General features: G+C 39.3%; 1 protein-coding gene across 2 annotated transcripts in view; it reads right to left on the bottom strand.

Annotated features, from left to right (window-relative positions):
* Positions 1-1,123: 1,123 nt before the first annotated feature.
* The window catches only part of LOC145997159 (uncharacterized), a 48,929-nt gene continuing 33,358 nt past the window's right edge, over positions 1,124-16,694 (bottom strand). The window contains exon 3 of one of the 2 annotated variants that reach the window (XM_083133832.1): positions 1,124-1,656. In XM_083133832.1, the coding sequence (XP_082989958.1) occupies positions 1,539-1,656 (118 nt within the window). In that variant the 3' untranslated portion in view covers positions 1,124-1,538. Of the gene's footprint in view, positions 1,657-5,705; positions 8,318-16,694 lie in introns of those variants that run through there. The other variant, XM_083133830.1, reaches the window with a different exon arrangement.

Genomic DNA, 16,694 nt, shown 5'->3' with positions numbered 1-16,694 from the left:
CAACGTTATCCCTCAATCTTCGTCTTGGCCTACCTACAGATGATAACTCCTCTTTCCTCTCCCATTTGTGCCACATGGCCTGCCCACCTCTAAGTCTTCTTGATTTAATTATTCTAGTAATATGTGGACATGAATACAAATTATGTAGTTCTAAATTATGTAACCTTCTCCACTCACCTGTCTCCTCATCCCTTTTAGGTCCAAATATTTTCGTAAGGATCTTATTTTCAAATACTCTCAATTTATGTTCCTCTTTCAATGTAAGGGACCAAGTTTCGCATCCATATAATAATACAGGCAAAATTACTGTTTTGTATATTTTAACTTTTAGTTTCTTAGATATTAAACGAGAAGACAAAAGTTTATGAAGAGAGAAGTAACATGCATTTCCTGAATTAAGCCTACTTTTTATTTCCTGTTTAATATCATTTTCATTTGTTAGTATTATTCCTTTGCGGTTTGTCTTCAACAATTTCATCTAATAATCATTTCATCCTCATCACAATTAGCCAAAATGATGCAAGAGGACTAAAAGTAATGTGCCTCTTTTTTTCTTCCTCACTCCTGATGCAAGATACCAAATTTCTATCCAGCAAATTGGACATCTTGAGCATAATTTAATTGTTGTCCAACAAACGGTGCCACTGAAGCAGTCAGCTTAAAAGACGGAAGTAAGATACACCCGTCAGGGAAAGAAAGCTGTCATTGAATTCTTAGTGTCGAGAAATGGAAGTGTATGTTCTGTCTAGGGAAGTGATGCACTTGATAGTAATAGTCGGGCTTCATGAATCAAATGTCAAAGTGGGGAGATGTGGAGCTGTAGGTTCGCTGCAATTTGAAACAGCAATCTTTGGGGATATCCTTGTAGTTGTTCTTGTGTTTGTTTTTATTCTTCATGAATGCTAATATGCTCATATTCTCTGTACCTACGCATGCATTATTGCAATAGGGGAAGGTAATGCAGGAAAATGATAATTACATACTTTTCTTTTTTCTATACATTATATATTTTAACGTAATTTTGTAATTTATATATCTTACAAAAAATATTCATTAACAATATGCAAAATTGATATTATATTTTTCTTATGTAATATTAATGTTTATATTTTCTGTACTTTACACATATATAATTTTAACAGGTGAAGGTAATACAGGGAAATCATATATATTATTTCATAAACATTAATCACGTACTTTTACTCGCATTACATTGATTAAATAATTAAATAATAATGTTTTAACAGAAAGTTCTTATAATTGAGTCATTTACGTGATTTTAATCTCATACTTGGAGCAAACTTCAATTATTTCAACACCGATTCTACCAGTCTAAAATAGTTAAATCTACAATATGATATCAGGTTTGATTTTCGTTGATGTGACCCTGGATAGTGAGATGGGCATAATAGGATGTCATACTTATTTTAATTATACGTTATCTTATTTTTGGCATTTCAAAATGAACTCGATGCAGGAAATATAACGCACGACCCTTAGAATATTGTGGAGACACAAAGACAATAAAACATCGTTCTTCACACGGACATTGCTCCTTGTTTGTCATGATCCCTTGTTCCCTCCGTGGAATGCAGACGCTGCATTCTTGTATCGGCATGTGCCAGATAAGCAGCTATGCATGCGGCAGCAATGACCCTAAAGAACAAGCGAGACAGAACCAATATTCAAATACAAATCTCACACTCCAAATATTATTTTATTTCATTTTATCTCTCCTTGCTTACTGAAGGAATGGCAATCAGTGTGGGCGTAGGATGTGGCCTTTTGGGGGCACCCTGCTCTGGTGTGCCAGACTGGGGTTCAGGACTTGTGAGTTGGGTTTATGAGTTGATGATGAAAATAATTTGTATATCAGAACCGCTCTGGAAAGCCAGAACGGAATCCACTGTGACTCCGAGATTATGCATGCCTGTCTCACTGCATGGCGAGCGTTATTGAGAATGTTATTAATACTGTCCTACCATGTAAACATAAGAGTCGAAATGAGAAACCGTACAATAATGGAAAATGTTATATTTACGCTATTTGCAAATGGTTTAAAAAAGAAAGAAGAAAAAAAAGGATGTACATGTAATGTAACGTTGCTCACAAGGTTCATGCCCTCTGTTCTGGATTCCAGAACAAATATAATATCACATAATGTATTGTATACACCAATTATGTCATGTATATATTCCTATGTATAGCATTGTAATTTATTATTATGCCTATTATAAAAATTAATCAAATTGTAATAAATAGAGAGAATAAAGTCAAATTCGGAGCAACTGATGTCCTGGTAAATTTTTAGGAACCGGGACAATAAGAGCATACCCTCGAATGTATGCGGGAGGAGGCAGGCTTACTTCGGGGGTTCCCCACTTATTACATGTATTGATTAGTTGTAATACGTGTATATTGGTTGCTATTGCTGTGTCTATAATTATATTATAATGCTGATTCAATATGTAATGTAATGTAATAAAGGGCATTATTAGTTGTTCTTGTGGATATGCTGTCCCGAGGTGTGGTGATGAACTCTGACCTTACCATCAGCAGCTTCCACATACTCAACAGGGAGTGTGGCCTATCAGGGAAACCCTCAGATATCTTGATCCCCCGTGATACACAAACCTGAGGGCAGTGGAGGCAATCGCTAAACTTGGTCTGTTAACAACATTTTGCCGTTACCTGCGGTAACACCGATTACATGCATGCCACGCCTATGGTGGTAAGTGATGAAAGTGTTGTTTTTAAGATATGGCTACAGGAACAATATAGGATGTAGTACAGGGATGGCATACATGCCCTCATTCCATGATGGCACAAGGCCATAGAACTGATCGGAGACTTTGTAGAAAAATAACATATGTAGCTAAAACATGTACTGGTACCTTTGCTCAGTTTGAATTTTATTCATCATGAATAAATAGTTCTCAATAAAAAATTACAAAAACTTGGGGCATTACTTTCTGAACAACCTTATGTGTGCGTGTGTGTGTCTGTGTACATATTACATATATGAGTGGCATGCATACAAGGTAAGCTACCGAAGCACTGCTGCGGTATAAAATCTAATTTTGCATAACTCCCAGGATAATTAAGACTCCCCGAAAGTGTAGAGAGGCATTTTTGCGGAACCCGTGAAAGACTAAAATGCCGCAAAGCAGTGGTGTGCTGTGTTTTTATCAAGGCATGCCTGCCCCTTCATGGACTATTGTTTATTTCAAAATTATATATTCAGTGCTTTGGTTATCTAATGGTCACCGCACGCCACTGATTGAATTGGTTGAAGTGGTTGAATTGGAAATAAATTACTGCTGGTATGCTCGTGTACCTGTCTTTTGATACAATCTTTTATCTTTTGTGATTTCTTAAATAATACATTGATTCTCATTCTCTCTCTTTTATCACAACAACACAGCAGAAGTTCCTAAGACAATATGAGTCACGAATGTGTCATATTTTAATAAATAAGTAATAATAAACAAATAAATATACTAATTAGTAAATTTATTCATAATTTGGAAAAGAGACATGCGGTAGTATATAAATACGGAGAAAACTAGTACTCACTTTTATCCGCAAAGCTGTAAGTACAGTACAGCAAGTTCCAACGAGGATGGTGGCAGTGGCCACTGAAATTAATCGAAAAAGAAAAAACAGCTTCGCAGATAAAAGTGAGTACTAGTTTTCTCCGTATTTATTTAGTAAATTTACTAAGTAAATTTTTAAAAATGTAATGCCAGTATGATTTTTGGCATCTTAAATTACTACCGGTATGCGATGCCGGCTCATACCAGCTCATTTTGATCACTGTATATATTGGATAAAAGAGACAAGAGCAACAAGGCCTAAAAAAGTAAAAAAGAGGAAATACTGCATGCTGTATGTCTCGACCTTCCATTTCCGCAATTTCTTCTATCACTGATGATCTGGCTAGTAGACGCTAAAGTTTGAGTTTTTCTAGTATTTCCTCTTTATTTTCATTTTCAAGGAAAAATTAAACACTCACCAGACAAAGGAAAGACGAAACTCACCAGACATAGGAAAAATTCAAATTTTTGCAGCCGCTAACCATATCTTCAAGTGTAGAAACTAAGTGTAGATCTTGGCAACAAAGACCTGAAATGGTGTGAGCTGCAGTGTTGCCAAGTCCAGAAAGAAATAGATGGTGCCAAAAAAACATGGTTCTTTTGCCAGGCTTGTTGAAAACTGTATGTGTTGTGGGGTGCCAGTGGGTGTAATGTGAGGGAATGTGGTTGCATTCATGGTTGATATGTAAGCTTGAAGCAGTGGTGGTTGATTTGGAGGTTGAGGGCTGTGGATGTTTCCTCCAGGTAGAAGCCACCACAGACATTGCAGGTGAGGATGTAAATGAGGTTACAGCTGTGGCAGGTTTCTTGGTGGAGGTGTATGAAGCAGCTTGGAATATTTGTTTGGTGATCATGGTGGAAGAATATCCACGTTTGACCAAGATGGAGGTTGTAGTTCTGTCAGGAGGTAGGTGAAGTGTTGATACCCGAGGCCCAGGGAGAATGTGGCATTCTTGGTGTGGAATGGATGGGAGCTGGAGACATGTAAGTATTGCATATGGTTGGTTGCTGTCATATGGATAGAAGTTTCCAAGTGGAGTGGGCCCAGGTGAACTTGATGGAGCAGAAGTGGTTAAGTTGGTCTACAAAGGTGAATATGGATGGCTCTCCATGTGTCCAGAGCATGAAGATGTCGATGAAACAGACCAAGAGGAGAGGTTTCAGGGGTTTGGTCTTCAGGAACTCCTGTTAAGAGTTTGCCCATGGCTGTGCCACAGGTTTGAAGTTAGTGCTTGTCCTCGAAGGCGAAGTGGTTGCAGTGAGGACAAGGGGCCAGGTGGGTGAGGAAAATAGTGCTGGGGCTTTGGTCTGCTATTGAGGAAGGTCTCCTTTGAGCGGAGGCCATGGGAGTGAGGTAAGTTGGTGTAGAGGGAAGTTATGTCGATGGTGGCAAAGATAGTGTTTGGAGGAAATGGTGGGGGGATGCTGATTCTCTTAAGGAAGAGGTTGGTATCACGGAGGAAGGGAGCGGAGCTTTCACAAGAAGCTTGAGGTGGAAGTCAAGAAAGGTTGAAATTCTTCTCGTGGGTGAGTTGTAGCTGGACATGATGGGTCTGCCAGGGTTGCCAGGTTTGTGAATTTGGGGCAGTAGGTAATAAATGGGAGGTGCAGGGGTTGTCTGGGATGATCATGGCTATTATGGAAGCTTCAAGGCTCTCAGGGGGCTCAGGTGTGGATGAAGTCCTGGATTTTCCCCAAATCCCTTCTCCAATTTACTAAACATTCACAAACATTTTTCATTCAGGTATACTTCTCAATAATTAGCTTATGGTTATTAAAGTGGAAGACGGTATACAAACCCAGCCCTCTGATTCATGGTATTCCAAAACAATATAAATTAATCACAGGTACTTCTACCTTATATGTGGGAGATTCATGTTCATTAGATATTAAGCTTAATTTGTGGGTAAATTTCCCCTAAATTACCAAAATACATCACCTGTGTGTGATGAAAGTGGTGAACCATGAGGGATCCATGACGGATTTCGTTGATGAAATAATAAAAAGGTGCTTTGTACCATGCCCTGAAGGACGTACAGAGGGTGTGGAGTTAGGTCCCCACACTTTCTTGATCTCGGCCAAAGCTGGGGGTGACGTTATCAGCACCCAGTTTCCTCCAGGTACCCACTTTATACGATGCTGGGTGGGCACCGGAAAAGCTTGAACAGGTGGAAAAAATTCGTGCTTCTCACCCGGGTCTCTCACATGGTAGTCAGATGCCCTAATGACTCCCATTTATGAAATAAAGAATAAAATTGCACTTTTGTTGAAGTCATCGATGAAATATGGATTGTGGAGATAAACATATAACGCTATTTCTCCAAATGAAGATTTCTCTTTATTCTGCATTATAATAGTGCTTTACAGTTATTAAATTTCACGATATATTGAAGAAGGAAAATAGCTCAGCACAGTGTTTGTAGTTGTACTACAGAGCATGTTGTAAAGCTGCTAATCTCAACTGATGCTGAAGTATTAGGTTGCCAGTATGAATAATTGAATGTCGTCTAAGGTTTACTCTCTGTGTGAATGATTTGTTATAAGTTGAACACACATAGGGTTTATCTCCAGTATGAATAATAGAATGCCGTCTAAGGTTTACTCTCTGTGTAAATGATTTGTTACAAGTTGAACACACATAGGGTTTATCTCCAGTATGAATAATTGAATGTTTTCTAAGGTTTACTTTCTGTGTGAATGATTTGTTACAAGTTGAACACACCTAGGGTTTATCTCCAGTATGAATAATTGAATGTTGTCTAAGGTGTTCTTTCTGTGAAAATGATTTGTTACAAGTTGAACACACATAGCGTTTATCTCCAGTATGAACAATTGAATGTTGTCTAAGGTGTTCTTTCTGTGTAAATGATTTGTTACACGTAGAACACACATAGGGTTTATCTCCAGTATGAATAATTGAATGTTGTCTAAGGTGTTCTTTCTGTGTAAATGATTTGTTACAAGTAGAACACACATAGGGTTTATCTCCAGTATGAATAATTGAATGTTTTCTAAGGTTTACTCTCTGTGTGAATGATTTGTTACAAGTTGAACACACATAGGGTTTATCTCCAGTATGAATAATTGAATGTTGTCTAAGGTGTTCTTTCTGTGAAAATGATTTGTTACAAGTTGAACACACATAGGGTTTATCTCCAGTATGAATAATTGAATGTCGTCTAAGGTGTTCTTTCTGTGAAAATGATTTGTTACAAGTTGAACACACATAGGGTTTATCTCCAGTATGAATAATTGAATGTCGTCTAAGGTTTACTCTCTGTGCAAATGATTTGTTGCAAGTTGAACACACATAGGGTTTATCTCCAGTATGAATAATTGAATGTCGTCTAAGGTGTTCTTTCTGTGCAAATGATTTGTTACAAGTTGAACACACATAGGGTTTATCTTCAGTATGAATAATTGAATGTTGTCTAAGGTGTTCTTTCTGTGTAAATGATTTGTTACAAGTAGAACACACATAGGATTTATCTCCAGTATGAATAATTGAATGTTTTCTAAGGTTTACTCTCTGTGTGAATGATTTGTTACAAGTTGAACACACATAGGGTTTATCTCCAGTATGAATAATTGAATGTCGTCTAAAGTGTTCTTTCTGTGCAAATGATTTGTTACAAGTTGAACACACATAGGGTTTATCTCTAGTATGAATAATTGAATGTCGTCTAAGGTGTTCTTTCTGTGCAAATGATTTGTTACAAGTTGAACACACATAGGGTTTATCTCCAGTATGAATAATTGAATGTTGTCTAAGGTGTTCTTTCTGTGTAAATGATTTGTTACAAGTTGAACACACATAGGGTTTATCTCCAGTATGAATAATTGAATGTTGTCTAAGGTGTTCTTTCTGTGTAAATGATTTGTTACAAGTAGAACACACATAGGGTTTATCTCCAATATGAATAATTGAATGTTGTCTAAGGTGTTCTTTCTGTGTAAATGATTTGTTACAAGTAGAACACACATAGGGTTTATCTCCAGTATGAATAATTGAATGTTTTCTAAGGTTTACTCTCTGTGTGAATGATTTGTTACAAGTTGAACACACATAGGGTTTATCTCCAGTATGAATAATTGAATGTTGTCTAAGGTGTTCTTTCTGTGTAAATGATTTGTTACAAGTAGAACACACATAGGGTTTATCTCCAGTATGAATAACCGAATGTTGTCTAAGGTGTTCTTTCTGTGAACACACATAGGGTTTATCTCCAGTATGAATAATTGAATGTTGTCTAAGGTTTACTCTCTGTGTAAATGATTTGTTACAAGTTGAACACACATAGGGTTTATCTCCAGTATGAATTACTAAATGTCGTCTAAGATGTCCCTCATGTGTAAATGATTTGTTACACGTTGAACACACAAAAGATTTTTCACTACTATGATTTTGCATGTGAACCACAAGTTCACATCTGTGATCAAACAAATTGCTGTCATCGTTGCAAGCAGTACAACCCTTAGAGTTTGAAGATTTTGTACATTCTGTTTCCCTTGTAGATTCTAAATTAGTTTCACTATTCTTTGTTCCAGAGCATAGTGTTGTCGGCAATATTGAGCTGTATATAGGAGATTTCACTGGTAGTGATTGGGATCCAAAGATCTTATTTGCATCGAAGTTAGTCCGTCTAAGATATGAATTTATATTACTATGAATTTTTATCTGTTGAAATTCATTTCTAATCGACAGGCATTCCAGTGATGTCCTGGAAGAAGACAGACGTGTTTAAGAAAATTTACACAGGAATATTTCAGAAAAATGTTACATTAATGTACTCAGCATTAAACAATTTAATACAGTTTTCTCTAAGCATATTATCATACAATACTGAAGAATAAAATATTAATTCCAAGTAATAATACTTCTGGTGAAACAATAAGAGTAACTTGTGTACTTGCAACCTGTACAGGGTGGCTCAATAAGTCACTTAACACCCCCACTACAAGGCCACTGCGGCATGGAACGTGAAAATGGCGATGACCAATCGTTGCCTGGCCAAGGGGGAACCACATTGATGTCACCCGCATGGTCGGCAGCCATCTTGATGTCCGCCATCTTCAATTCATCTTCAGAAATTTAAATGGGAAGGGGGTCATGCGACATATGAAAATGGGCTAGAATTTCACCAGGAAAACAACTGTGACATTTGTTTTCAACTAACTTTAAATTTAAGGGCGAATCCCGCATGGGAGAGTGACACGTCCTTTCCTTTTTGCCTGAAAGTTTATTGTTCAAATTATCATTAGTATGTGATTATGTGGTATTTATTGTTTAGACCAATCACTGAAAATGTCCGGATATTGACTTACCAGTATGTACATATCTTGTAGTATTGGTTGACATGGAAATTATGATTGTGTTTCGTCTTTACATAAAAGTTTAAAAGAGTAATGATGTGAATTGATCGTGTCAAGAGTAGCACATTTCCTTTTCCACTGATCTGAACGAAAATGCCACCAACACGAGAGGAACGGATTGTCATCATATTGATGTCAGGGGAGAGAAGTACGCGTGACATTGATGAAGACTTCAATAACCGCAATCCTGCAAGACATCCGGTGTCACATATGGCCATCAGCCAGTTGCTGGCAAAGTTTCAAGATACTGGATCTGTGAACGACAAGCCGCGACATTGACGTCCGAAAACAGCCACGGATGAGGGTACTGCTGTAGCAGTGTTGGCATCATTTGCAAAGTCCCCAACCCGTAGCACACGGAGACTGGCGCTGGAAAGCGGTGTCAGCAGGGGTTCAATTCAAAGGATTGTACGTGACCACCACTGGCATCCGTATAAGATACAGCTGCAGCAGCACCTTAGTGAGGACGATCCAGACAGGCGTTTGGAGTTTTGTGAGTGGGCTATAGCACAACTGCAACGTGACCCTGCCGTCGGTAGCAAGATTCTGTTCACTGATGAGGCTAATTTGTATGTGTCGGGGGAGGTGAATAAACAAAATCTGCGGTACTGGTCACCCGAAAATCCACATTGGACAGATCCCAGCAAGGTGACGGGAGGCGGGAATCTAATGGTCTGGTGTGGTACTTGGGGTTCCCGACTTATTGGTCCATTTTTCATTGAGGGCAACTTAAATGCAGAGGGCTACTTGCTTCTGCTATGGGAGCAGATCATACCATCCTTACTGTCCAAGGATGGGAGCTATCCTGAATGGTTCCAGCAAGATGGTGCTCCACCGCACTATGGGATGATAGTCCGTCAGTACCTGGATCAACAATTCTCTCACCACTTGATTGGTCACCGAGGGACTGTGCAATGGCCTGCATGCTCATCTGACCTGACACCATTGGACTTTTACCTCTGGGGACACCTGAAAGCCATGGCGTATGCTACGAAAATCAGGGATCTGGCCCATTTGTGTACACGCATTGTGGATGCCTGTACTGCAATAACTCCTGAGGTTCTTCAGAATGTGGTAAGGTCATGGGAGAGACGATTACACGTGTGTGTTGCACAAGAGGGACTTCATATTGAGCACGTGTTATAACTTTGTGGTATTGTTAACTCTGCAACAATTAAAGTTAGCTGAAAACAAATGTCACAGTTGTATTCCTGGTGAAATTCTAGCCCATTTTGATATGCTGCACGACCCCTTCCCATTTAAATTTCTGAAGTTGAATTCAAGATGGCGGACATCAAGATGGCTGCTGACCATGCGGGTGACGTCAATGTGGTTCCCCCTTGGCCAGGCAACGATTGGTCATCGCCATTTTCACGTTCCATGCCACAGTGGCCTTGTACTGGGGGTTTTAAGTGACTTATTGAGCCATAATTTTGTGGTATTGTTAACTCTGCACTAATTAAAGTTAGGTGAAAATAAATGTCACAGTTGTTTTCCTGGTGAAATTCTAGCCCATTTTCATATGTCGCATGACCCCCTTCCCATTTTAATTTCTGAAGTTGAATTGAAGATGGCGGACATCAAGATGGCTGCCGACCATGTGGGTGACAACAATGTGGTTCCCCCTTGGCCAGGCAACGATTGGTCATCGCCGTTTTCACGTTCAATGCTGCAGTGGCCTTGTAGTGGGGGTGTTAAGTGACTTATTCAGCCACCCTGTAGTAATACACCATGACCACAAAATAAAAGGTGCTCCTGTAGAAGGCGACGAGATGAGTATTTTATAAATAATACTTTTTACCTTTATGTTCATGTTTTTGTAAGTAGGAGACCATTAATATTCTTGTGTGACATTTGGAATTTCAAGCTAAATGCATTACACTAGAATACATGAGCGTTGCTGACTGAAAACTGTTCATACTTTCTGATTCCCTGTCACATCGGAAGTTTCAACCTGGCCTTTCTATTGCTCCACTAGTCTATTGTTTTTCATAAATTGTAAATAAACCACATACAATTTTTACTGTTATCCAATAATAAACACATGATACAAATCAAATATTTCTGATAGCTACATTTTAGAGCTATAGTTAAACATGAAAACAATGATATGGAATTGTATTTCAAGTCAAAGGGTGTAGGGATTCTATTTTGAAAGTTGAATTTTTATCCACCTAGGTGTTCCAAAGAAACTTCACTTTTATTCATGTATTACAAGGGGATTTTAGGGAGTCCCACAAGACACATGGTGTTTTTCAATAACTGAATATTCAACAACAATACAAGATTCTTTTTGTAATCACTTAAAAGTGTATATTTGATGAAAATTTAAATATATATATATATTTGGCTCCGAAGAGATTATGCTTTTGCGTGGTTTTTGACCTGCGAGATGGCCTCTTAACTTTGTTGCTCGATGAATCCCAGCTGTACTGTTGACGATACCAGCTGGCTACATGGAACTTAGACTTTTGGATTTATTTTTACAAGCGGAAGGCTCAGTGACTGGCCACGTCAAGGTCACTCCCCCTCTTCAGTTCCCTCCTGTATCCCCTATTGCATTTCCAATGTCGAAGGGGTTTTGGCTTTTACAAGTGGGATAGGGAGTTGTGCCTTTCATCAGTACGTAAGAAGTGTTCCCAGCCTGATCTATCTCTCTTAAGAATTGTGTCCGCATATATTAAGGTAGATGTTTTTATCTTTGGCTCAGTGTAAGGTCCAGGGGAAATCAGTCAGTATTTGCTATTTTGAAGCACCCACATAGGACATTTTGTTTGTTTTAGTTCCTCGACAAGATCTAAGTGACTAAACCAATTGTTATGTTACCCCAAATAAGGGCTCAGCTAATCTTTTAACCATAGCAATTGGCTTAGTACTTTTTCAAGAAAGGTCTTTCAAGTTGCTTCCCAGGATTAACTTAAAAATTAAGGAATAAACCAGTAGCGAGGTTAGGAAAACACATGTCTTATTATGAACACTGATGTATTCTAACATTATTTACATGTTAAATGAATAAGATAATTCAATTTACTGAATAGATTTTGAAAATAATTACATTACAAAAAGTTGTGAAATCAGGCACAATGTTCATGACAGATCACTTTCATCACTACATTCACTCAAGATCTGAAGCAAACTGACTGATGCATAATCAAACATCATTAGATAAGAGTACTCAATAGTCCAATGGGTGCTACCATCAAGAAATGAAAGGGGGGGGGGATAAAATGTGAGAGTTGCGCCTGCTAGATTTGTTGCATCCAGCCAAAGGTTAATGATGTTCCACAAACTTTGCCATACAAATGTGATCTGCATATCTTTCAGTGATATGTTGAAGGAATTCCATGATTATGTGTCAGTATGTATTTGACAAGCATTTGCCCAATTCTTTGTATCTCAGAGAACTTTCACATTTCTTTTAAACAAAATATCCTGGCATGTGCAGACAAGATAAAAAAGAGGAAAAGTATTAAATCTAACACTTTTAACAAACATAAAATTAGTATCAGCAATGCAAACACTTTGACACATGGAATTTGTACCACAGTAAGGTCACTGATGTGAGAACAATCTAAAGTACAACATATAATAAGTAATCCATGACATGCATAACATAACACATGGAGTTGCCAAAGATATTAATGTATGATAAATAGTACCACATAATACCATTTACTATTTTGTTATGATGCAAACAATAACAACAGAAAATGTTCATATGTAAAACAAAATTCAAAGCAAAATTGTAAACTTTCTTGCAAGGATATGGATTGTCCTTTTCAACAATGGGAGGGAAGGGGACTTGGAATCTTTGTTTAATAGCTATTTGCATAAAACTCTGTGCCTCTTCCCAATATACAGGGTGTTTCAGAGCAACCCAGACACTACCTTTTTCTCGAGAACGGGAGATCGTATCAAGTTAAAAAAAAAATGCACCACTAAGTTGGGCCCAAAGAATCCGAAGAAAGTATTTGCAACAGCCCGAAAGCCACCCTTTGTGGTTTTATTGGGGGGCACATGCCCCGTTCGTGAGATTTTCAAATGGGAAGGGTATGTTTGTGATGCAGATTCAGAAAGGCGGGGAAAAAATACGATTGTCATATGAAACATTTTTCTGTACCACCTACCGTTTTCCGTGTAGAAAATGGTTTTGCAAAAAAAGGAAGGTGAGCCAAATTGAGTATACTGAGCTTAACAATGAAGATAAGTGCAGCACCATAACAGTTTCGGAAAGTGCAGGACACAAGCTTTCCAATGACAAGCCATATGATGACTGCGGGACTAAAAAAGGATGAAACTGCATGACCCAAAAAAGGGGGTCTAAAGTTAGGGAAGAACTCGAAAATTTCAAATGGCAAGGGGGTCGAGTAATGCCTAGTTTTAAAGGTCACAGAAAACGTCAAAAGGATGTGAACATGATTTTGTAATCCACTGACTGGTTTCAAAATGGCGACCAAAACAATTCCGACCCCTGAAGTTGGTGTTCCAAAGTGAGGAATTACATACGTAAATAGCAAAACAGAAACACTGGACAGAGTACATAAGATCCTGTACAAAGAATGCCAGCAGAACAGCTGTTTATTCGTGACAAGGTTTCTAAATGGTTACTGGTTCGCTACCATTGTCAGACCATGCCACCCGTCACATGTAACGTCAGTGTACTGAATGTCCGGGTGAGAGTTTGGTTTGAGTTGTTGTTTTAAGTCCACTTTATGCACAGTAAGGCTAATCAGGACTGGACCTACAGTTTAAAATGGGATCCGAACCACTTGTGCCTCCATCGGGTATCAAACCCGGGACCCCTTGATTACAAGACGACGACGCTACCACTGCACCATGGGGGAGGCCCGAACGTCCGGGTGAGAGGTTTGCAGTTTTGGAGTAGTACATGCCTCTGTGAGTGTACAACATGCAGTGGGTAGAACTTCAGGTCCATTGTGTACGAGTAGGAATAAGCATAAGCCCACGTGTTGGGTAGGCTGCAGTACACAACACAGCATGCTGGCCCAGTCGACAAATTACAAAGTACGCCAATTGCCGATGCAACCAGTTCCATTTGACTGCACGTACGCTGTTCCCACTGCCCGGTTCAACAAAGGCAATCGGAAAGTACCACGGGTCAAGGTGTGATGAGCTCTCCTGCATAGCAGTCCGTTCCAGTGTGCTTCCACTGATAACGCGAATACGCCCCTCCAATCTTGGTCTCATTCACCGTTGTCTGTTACAAGTGGTTGCATCGTCGAAGGCATTGTGTGGTACATCAGGACGTTCTACAGTGCATTCCTCATGGGTAGTGTGCATTCCTGTACTTAATTCGAAGTGGGCAAATTGATGAAATTGAACTATAATGCCTTTCATGAATGAAGAAGCATTTGATATGCTCATGGTGTTGGATGAGTGCCAAAGAAATAGTTCTGCTGCTGCTCGTGTGTATGCTGCAAGGTATCGCGATCGGGAACATCGTTCAAAACATGTTTTTCGCACCCTTGCCGATCATGTACGCAGAAGGGGCAATGTTCAGCCTTCTAGCAGTCACAAACATGAACGCATTGCTCGGCCTGTTTGAGATGAGAGGTCTGCTGGTGTACTTGCAGCCTTCCATCTCAATCCTCACATGAGTATGAGTATGAGGTAAGTTGCTCATGATTCTGGTGTCAGCGCAAGTACAGTGACAAGGATTTTAAAGGATCACAGATTTCATCCGTACCACATGTCCTTGCATCAAGAGCTACACGGAACTGATTTTAAAAGCAGGCTAGACTTTTGCATGTGGTCTCAAGCTCAAGTGAATGCAAATGTTCGATTCTTTGACGAAATGTTGTGGTCTGACGAGCCTACATTTAAAAGTGATGGTCAGGTAAATCGGTACAACATGCATTACTGGGCCGCCGAAAACCACAGTGGATGCAAGAGGTTGATGATCAACGTAGATGGTCTGTGAATGTGTGGTGTGTAATCATCAGCGGACGAATAATTGGACCTCATTTTTTCAAGCGAGGCTTACGGGTGTTGTGTAGCACACATTTCTTCAAGAACAATTGCCCAGTCTTCTCGAAGACGTCCCCTTACACATCAAACTCACATGTGGCTACAACAAGATGGCTCCCCAGCACATTTTGAGCTGAAAGCGAGGAATCAGGTGAATGCAATGTTTCGTGGTCACTGGGTAGGTAGAGGTGGGCCTGTGCCCTGGCATCCTAGATCACCAGACTTAACATGTTTAGATTATTACCTATGGGGACGACTGAAAGAAATCATTTACCAAAATCGCCCTACAATGAGGGACGACATGATCGAGCGCATAGGTGCTGCATGCAGGCAGATTAGTGACGCAGAAGTTATTGCAGCACAGAATGATTTCAGTGTCCGTGTGCAGAAATGCATTGAGACCGAGGGAAGACATTTCGAACATCTACTCTAAGTTGGTAAATGTGCATCACACTGGGTGCTTTACCTAATCTTCTCGTTTTCGTTGTTCATTGGTTTCTGATTACTCTTTTGTTTTTCTTATCATCATTTCAGTTAGGCCTATTTCTCTTGTCAAACAATGGTTTGGCAATCAATTGTGAGAAAATGACCTTTTTTCGTTGGCGAAGCAGCCGTTAAACATGCTAACGAATTCCTTATTGTGCGTGACAGTAAACCATTCGTTGCCAGTCCTAAGCCTGGAGAAAGTGTGAAGGGCAGTCAAAGTTGCAGCTCAAACAAAGCTTACAGTAGTACGGTGTTTCAAGAGGGGACCCATTACCATAATTGTCTGTACAGGATCTTATGTACTCTGTCCAGTGTTTCTGTTTTGCTATTTATGTACGTAATTCCTCACTTTGGAACACCAACTTCAGGGGTCGGAATTGTTTTGGTCGCCATTTTGAAACTAGTCAGTGGATTACAAAATCATGTTCGCATCCTTTTGACGTTTTCTGTGACCTTTAAAACGAGGTATTACTCGACCACCTTGCCATTTGAAATTTTCGAGTTCTTCCCTAACTTTAGACCCCTTTTTTGGGTCATGCAGTTTCATCCTTTTTTAGTCCCGCAGTCATCATGTGGCATATCATTGGAAAGCTTCTGTCCTGCACTTTCCGAAACTGTTATGGTGCTGCACTTATCTTCATTGTTAAGCTCGGTATACTCAATTTGGCTCACCTTCCTTTTTTTGCAAAACCATTTTCTACACGGAAAACGGTAGGTGGTACAGACAAATGTTTCATATGACAATCGTATTTTTTCCCACCTTTCCGAATCTGCATCACAAACATACCCTTCCCATTTGAAAATCGCACGAACGGGGCATGTGCCCCCCAATAAAACCACAAAGGGTGGCTTTCGGGCTGCTGCAAATACTTTCTACGGATTCTTTGAGCCCAACTTAGTGGTGCATTTTTTTCTTTCAACTTGATACGATCTCCCGTTCTCGAGAAAAAGGTAGTGCCTGGGTCGCTCTGAAACACCCTGTATAAGAAGAAACTTTGAATACAACTAAACATTCAAGTTGAGAAAATTTTCATATAGAATGATGAAAGTCAGGGGTAGAAAAAACTTGAAAGTAATTAATTCTTTGGCCAGAATGACCTTCCTAAAGAAGGTTCTATGAGTCATAGCATGAATAACTATTCAATACATTCTAACACATGGCCGACACTACATTCTAGCAACAGTGCAAAAATTTATAATTACATGTATATTATTCTGATTTAAATTTGCACATGATGCAGTAAACACATA

Source organism: Lepisma saccharinum, chromosome 13, assembly GCF_977018435.1.
Source record: "Lepisma saccharinum chromosome 13, izLepSacc3.1, whole genome shotgun sequence".
NCBI classification, from domain to species: Eukaryota; Metazoa; Arthropoda; class Insecta; order Zygentoma; family Lepismatidae; genus Lepisma; species Lepisma saccharinum.
This window is presented reverse-complemented; position numbering and strand designations above follow the sequence as displayed.